This window comes from Phalaenopsis equestris, unplaced genomic scaffold, assembly GCF_001263595.1.
Source record: "Phalaenopsis equestris unplaced genomic scaffold, ASM126359v1 Scaffold000094, whole genome shotgun sequence".
Classification (NCBI taxonomy): Eukaryota; Viridiplantae; Streptophyta; class Magnoliopsida; order Asparagales; family Orchidaceae; genus Phalaenopsis; species Phalaenopsis equestris.
The window spans coordinates 1249855-1257061 of NW_018164536.1; the positions used below are offsets into that span (position 1 = coordinate 1249855).

The 7207-nt window shown below is 38.1% G+C and overlaps 1 protein-coding gene across 1 annotated transcript in view; it reads left to right on the forward strand.

The window, feature by feature from the left end:
- LOC110020166 (MAP3K epsilon protein kinase 1-like) overlaps positions 1 to 6847 on the forward strand; it is a 29816-nt gene extending 22969 nt beyond the window's left edge. Inside the window, exons 13-14 of the mRNA XM_020718172.1 lie at positions 3040 to 3096; positions 6716 to 6847. Coding sequence (XP_020573831.1) covers positions 3040 to 3096; positions 6716 to 6847 — 189 coding nt within the window. The remainder of the gene's footprint in view (positions 1 to 3039; positions 3097 to 6715) is intronic.
- Positions 6848 to 7207: the final 360 nt, after the last annotated feature.

Sequence of the window (7207 nt, forward strand, 5' to 3'; positions counted from 1 at the left end):
CATCCCTCGTATCCTATCTTCTGCGTTCTGCGTTCGATCTTCTCTGCGGCAGATCATATCCTCTGCGAGGATCTCATCCTCTCTCGATCCCTTGAGCCATATACGATCTCTTAATCATTCCTTCTCTTTTCTCTGGTCTATATTAGGGTCTGTTTGGAGCATTTCAGTGGGCCGAAAATCTCTTGGAGGGAGGGAAAACTCTGCTATTTTCTTTTCTCAACTTGCTTCTTTAGTTTTTTTTTTTTGTGCTTGGGTTGACTTCCTCTTACTGTTGGAGGAAAGATTAATGTTGAGGAGTGCTTTTAAAATTTCTGTGTTGCTTTTTGCTGCAAAGAGGTACCTTCTTCACCCCTGCTTCTTTTCGGTTTTCCCTCTGCCGAGCCTTTGAGCTTGGTGTTGTGGATGGTATAGCATGCTAGCGTGATATTGCACCTATATTTTTGAAATATTTGTTACTCAAGCATCTAGAAATGGAAATGTGAGCATGTTCTAGGAGTTAGACCTGATTACTTGCTTAAAGTGGTAAAGCTATGGCATGTTTCTATTTATTGTGGCATATTTTTATTGGAAGCAATTAGGAGGGTTGAAACATGGCTTTGAGACAATGTTAGCTCCTCTTGCAAGCATGTTATAATATGTATCTAGCATGAGACATTGGAGGGTTTATTTTGTCTTTCACGCATGGAAGGCTCGGTCTTGGCATCTTATAATTCTTTTTGGCTTAAGAATGCATGCTATGAAGAAATTTATCTGATTTGGAAAAGTTCTACAGCTATTTTTATTCGAAACACGTGGTGGCCCTATGTTTTGATGTTTTGAGGGCATGAGGATGTTTTCTAGCCTTTGTTGTGGCCTGGTTTTGAGCCTTAGCTGCGGTCCGGTTTGGTTCTTGTTGGTACTCGGTTTGCACTATTGAAGCATGGGATATTGATTTCATCGAGGCCTTTGACTTTGGTTTTAGTTGAGGTTTTGTCCTAATGATTTGAGTTCCATTTATTAGCCTCAGAAGCTTGTCCTTTGGCTCTGGTTGGGGGCTCGGTTTGCTGGTTTAGCTCCTACCCGAGAGCCTATGTTTGTGCTTTATACTTGTCCCTACCCGAGAGGTGGCTTGGGGGCTTGATTTGGTTTGTTCTAGGCCCTCACCCGAGAACTTGTCTTGGTGTGTTGTGCTGTCCTTATTCGAGAGCTGTCGGATGGTTTCCTACTATTACCCGTGAGACATATTGAGGGTTGTTTAATTTGATTTGGTCCTTCTTGTTGGGCTTGAATTACTTGGATGATTGTTGGTGGATCAAATTTGTCATCCCAAAATTATGGTTATATTTTGTACTCTTTTACGTATATCAAAGATTCTCGTGGAATTGATTCGGGTCGCCTTGGCCACGAGCCTTTCTAGTGCCTTGGGTTGCCTTGGCCGCGAGCCTTTCTTGTGCCTTGGGTTGTCTTGTGCCTTGGGTTGCCTTGGCCGTGAGCCTCTTTTGGCCCTATTTCCTGCCTTAGCGGTGAGCGTGTTGGTGGCCTTTGCCGAGAGCCTTGGTGGCTGCTTCCTCTTCTCTATTGACCCCAACCGTGAGCATTTATGTGGCTTTATTGGAAAGTTCTATGTTTATTTGGTATGTGAAGCTATTGATTAATTTGAGAGTTGGAAATGAGTTTGGAGGTGCCGATGGTAGTCTTCCCCGGGTCACTTTCCTTTTGTTCAATTCATGGAATTTGGAGGATTTTCAAGTCCTATTTGTCCTATTTGTTGGTTGAATTAAATTAAGCTCATGGAAGATATTTTTTTTTTTGAGGTTAGATTTTTTTAGGTTAGACACCAATATCGGGGAGGTCATGTGTGGGTGATCGTCGTGTCGGTTCGGGCCCGTTTCGACTCGTTCGAGACAGGATTTGGAAAGGACACCCTCCTTGGGTTGATCCAATTCTAATAAAAGCGAGAAAATAATATCCCTTCGGATTGATTCAAGGACCTTGGGCCCTACCTCTTCAGGTCTTTTCGTATGAGTTTTCAGGGCTGATTCATCTTCCGTCTTTTCGGTGTTTTTGGGATCAGTGTCTCCTCTCTCTCACCCCACTTTTGTTTTTTTTCTTTGTTTATTGGTTCAGTTTTTTGATGCTTATGTCCGATACATAAGTGTCAACGTATAGCCAAAGGCTATACGTGAAACCATCAAGCAATGTCGCAAGTAGTCGTTTTGGGGCGTAAGGTGTTGATGGGGGCTTAGGGCGGTGATAACAAAGGCACACCGGTGGTAGAGCGGAATGATATTCCATCCTACGACATCGGGACACCCCCACGGACCCGGTGAACCGTAAGATGTAACATCATTCACCAACATAAGACTAGTGGGAGTTGACCCGTACATTCTTAGGTTGTTGGTAGTCCTACGCTCGACAGTGTGATAAACTCGTGGACAACTACACTTTTTCAAAACTAATAAAAATAAATTTGATAAGAACGGATACACCTTTTTCAAACAAAAATATATATTTTTTTCTACAAACAAAATTGATATACCCACTTTTGTATGTTTGAAACCTATGTGCATGCTAAAAATATAAATTTTAAATATATTTAAAAAAAATTGGTTGTCCACCTGTTGATTACCTGTTTGGGCCAATGAGTACCCTCCTAAGTTAGGTTCAGTAGGGCACTCTTCTAGTCGAGTGGCGGGCTTTATACATCCGGGTGACCGAATAGTCTTCGACTACCATCGAGTACAAATATATATCTGAGTCTAGCCCTACCCGTGTGTTTGCGGTCCCCTCTTTTTAGACTTTTTCATATGTTTTATCAAAATTTTTGGACAAAACACTCGTGGTCTTTTCTCTGGGATTTTCCCGAGGTTTTGAGGATTTTATTTGAATTGTTGGATTTTATTTGAAATTGTTACTCGTTGATTTTCTCGAGCTTTTCGTCATTGATTATTCGTTGATTTTTCCCGAATTTTCCATTGTGGGTCATTTACCTTTCTTTCTCGAGTTTTTCGGGTGACGTTTCTTTTCTTATTTTGCTTTCGTTTATATGATGCATTTCAGTCTGTTCTATTTGTACCTGTTGCATCAACTACACATAATGAACAACGGATCTCCCAGGTATACAAGTTTGCTTTGTGTTTACAACATGTTACTTTCTTGCAGTTACTTTCCTGCTGTACCTTTTACCTTTTCTTTACACCGCATGTTGTACTGTTCTTTTTCTCTGCATAATCTATTATTGTCCTGTGCTACACATTCTACTGTTGTTCCATACACTGTACAACTTCAACATGTCTCTCATAAAATGTTTAAAGGACTACAACCATATGACCGCTTGATTTGACATCATAACTTGATACCCTAAAAAACTTAAAGTCGTCATGACAAGGAGTTTTGAGCTAGCATTGTGGGCTGCACGACCATCGTCAACAGTAGAACATGTCTAAACTAGTTAAATCATTCCTTTCTTAGAAGTTAAAACAACAATCCACAGGATTTCGAGGTTGTGCTTATGCAACATAAATCCTTAACTTATCTTTAGGCATTTGTACGGCTCTACTGTACATTCTAAGCCCTAACTTGTCTTAGGAGTACGAGGTTGTCGTCAGTCACGACCTAAATTTTCATATCTTCCAGACTATTTGTGTGATCGTTTCACACGAATGTAAGACCTAAATAAATAAAATTGGCAGGATAAAACACTTGAATATTTCTTCCTCGAAACTGAAGCCAAATCATAGGGTAGACTGGGAAGTCACCGAGATTCTCTTTCGGATCTGTAGCATCCCCTAGTTATGTTTCCTTTGGATTCTATAATAAATGTTCTAAGTTTGAACCATTCCCCTTTGCACACCTCTTTGTCCGATTTCGTTGAAAAGTCCTATCCTTTTGACCTCTTTGAAGATAATATTTCCTGATTTTTATCGAGAGTTTTCTTAGGTGACTTCAGTCATTTAAGATGTAATTAACTATAGGGGCTTGCCCTCATAAGAAGTTTTTCCAAACCCAGCTTAATATAAACCTTATTTAATTATTCATATTAAATAGGGGAACTTATCGACAAATAAAACAGTTTCGCAGACCAAACGGATGTCATATATTTTTTAGTTTATCTGATCGAGCCTCATCCTCAAGTCTTGTGCTTATACTTCGGGATAGATACAAGATTTGATGTATAGTGTTCTTTCATTTAAAACTATAAAAAATATGGGGTCAGTTCGATTTCATACTTCAATGTCCTTCCGAAGTGGGCGACGGGATTTCGATTCTGATGACCGATAGCTTCTTGGATCTCGATTCTGGTGACTGACAACTTCTTACGGGCAACTCCCCCAACCTAAATAGTGCCGACACAGTGCAAACACAACATGAACATGATATGATAGAAATTAATTTGTTTAGCTCCAAAAAAGATCAATTTTTTATGGCTGATAAGGATACGGACTTTCTCATCAAAGAAATTGAACCTAATTGAAGGAGCTGAACTAGGCCAATTGTAGGCCTATTTCTAATTGATTTTATCAAAACATAATAAAAATAAGGATAATCCCTTTTTTATTTTAGGTGATAAGAATATGGACTTTCTCATTCAATACCTTAGGATTATTTTTCTATAAATAGGGTTATTTGTGTGGATGTTTAGATAAGTTATTGATTAGTGAAATTTAGGCTAATTTAGCACTTGGTTATTTGATAAATTCTGTGTATGCGGGTTGCTTCAAGCTATGTATGATGAGCTTTCTTTCTCCCATCTTCACCGTGTATGTTGAGCTCCTTTATTTTCTCTTGCTCCTATGCTTTTCTTTATTGATCAACCTCCATCAATTTGATATCACATCATCCTTTTTCATCCTCAATTTTGTAGTATCTAGTTTGAAGCAAGATTCTTTGCTTTCCTCAAAGTTTTTCTTTTAATGGTTTATTTTAGCACCATAATTTGATAATCCTCTATATTTGATTTACAACCATTGACGCCTAATGATAAAGATTTTATCTCTGTCCAAATAAAAATTAAAATAAAAAAAGATTTTATATCTATCCAAATCCATTGACGCCTAATGATAAAACAAACCATTAAACTCAATTTCGAACTATTGTAAACCCAAAATTTAAATATCTCGTAAATCTAATACTTTAAACCTTGTAGTGATGAAATATTGCGTAACCTAAAAACTCTAAAGCTGATAAACTACTAAGCCTCTATGTGTCCTCTCTTTTTTTTTTTTTGCAAATTGTTTCGCGCCAAATCCTTCCCTTTCTCCTTGCTTTAAGAACTTTTCGCAAATCCATAATGGTCACCTTAATTACAATCCTTGTTCTCGTCTTACTCTTCTTTTCAAACGTCCCATAATCCATCTTCTACACGTTTCAGTGTACTTTTGTTCTAATCTGCTTGTTCTACCTAAGAAGCATGCAACTGCATGCTAATATTTTGGGGTGTCAATTCTAACTAATGGGATTGGGCTCGAGTCACCTCGAATATGTTTGATTTGAACCTAATCCATTCATTATAAGTGTAAAAATAACTTGAATTAAACTCTATTCAGACTTGTCGAATCTTTTATTATAGGGATTTTTTTTTTGTTTGGATCTCAATAGGAGGATACAATGGAAAAAAGGATTTATTTAACCGTCCCCACTTATTGGAATAAATGCTTGTTATTGTTTTTTTTTTTTTTGGATCAACCATGGATCAACCAGTTTATCTTAAAAAAATTGAAATGCGAATTGTGTAAATTTTTTATCAACTCAAACCCGAGCCGAATATAACTTGGCCTATAATTTTGACCCAAATCTAACTCAAATAATAACCATGTCAACTCAAGTTTATATTATTTTGGTCAGGTTTGGGTTTGGTTGCCTGGACAGGTCAGATTTATTGACATCCTACTTATATTAGGTTCACCATAATTCTTCTTAGGATTCACATGATGCTTTCTTCCTTTCTTGCCACAATTCCTCTTGTAATCTTGATTGCATCTTTGTGTTTTTGCTCATTGATGCATCAATGACCTTATGTCGATAACTCGATATATTGGATCTTCTCACTTATTTCTCTTATTTGTTTTTCCTCACTTGGTGATCATCCTCTCACAATGACCCATTATTCTAATTCCTTGCTACAATTCTCATCATCTCCTCAAACTTGTTCTGTAGTTTTCCTTAGATGCTTTTTGGCTTCATTTGCCATCAACACAAATTGCGAGACTATATAACTATTGGTATTTACCCCGCCTTATTTTGCAAAAAACAATTGTTCTTCCTTTTCTTCCCTATTGACCTACACCATCAATGGTTCTTCTATCCTCTGGCAGAACTCTTTTCTTTGATAGCCTCTCCAGTTTTCTTGCAATACTATCACTATTAAAAAAAGTCTCAAACTGGTTTTGCTGTTGCAATTAGTTTCAATCAACCACTCATTGTTGGTTTCTTCTCGTAGTCACCACCCATTGACTTTGAGCACTATTGGCCACCTAGCATCTGTTATTGCTGCTACCATCAACTCTACTTCAAATAGGCATTTTTATTAAAGTGCCATATTTCCCCGCCCTTAGTCAAAATATCCTGCAAAAGATTTTCTAATATTTGCTAGTATAATGCTTGAAATTGTTTATCTTTATCTTTGAATGAAATTATCATTAAACTCTTACAAAGAGTAAATGCTAGATGTAATAACTGAAAGTAAACAAACAAATAAATAAATATAATAATAATAATAATTCGAATGGGCATCAAGGATATGCATCCCTTTGGTTATGACTTAAGAGCTGCTTGCTCCCTTTCGAACGACGGAATCAAAGGGGCGATAAATGAAATTGCAGAGGTGAAGGAGAAGAAGAATCCGAAGGGAAGGATGGTGGTCAAGTGACTTCTATACTGTGCACACGTGCAAAGGAAGAGTAGGAAGAAGGAGAAAGATCGCATGAGTGATGTATTATGCCGAGCCCTAGCCGAACGAAGGTGAGAAGTACGGAGGAAGCTGCAACTTCTTGCGCTGGTCCTGTGCAAAGGAGGCGGCGGCAGTGCCGGGTTGAGTCGTGACTGAAGGTAGAGAAGGTAGGAGGAAACTTCGACGTTGTGTTAGTGTCGAGGAAGAGGAAGAAGAGGCGCTGTGCTCATGTAGAGGAGAGGAGGAAGAGAGCTGAAGCTTTGGGCGCGCATAGGGCAGACGACCGAATGCTAGATTTTTAATAAGTCAATTAATATAATGTTATATATATATATATAT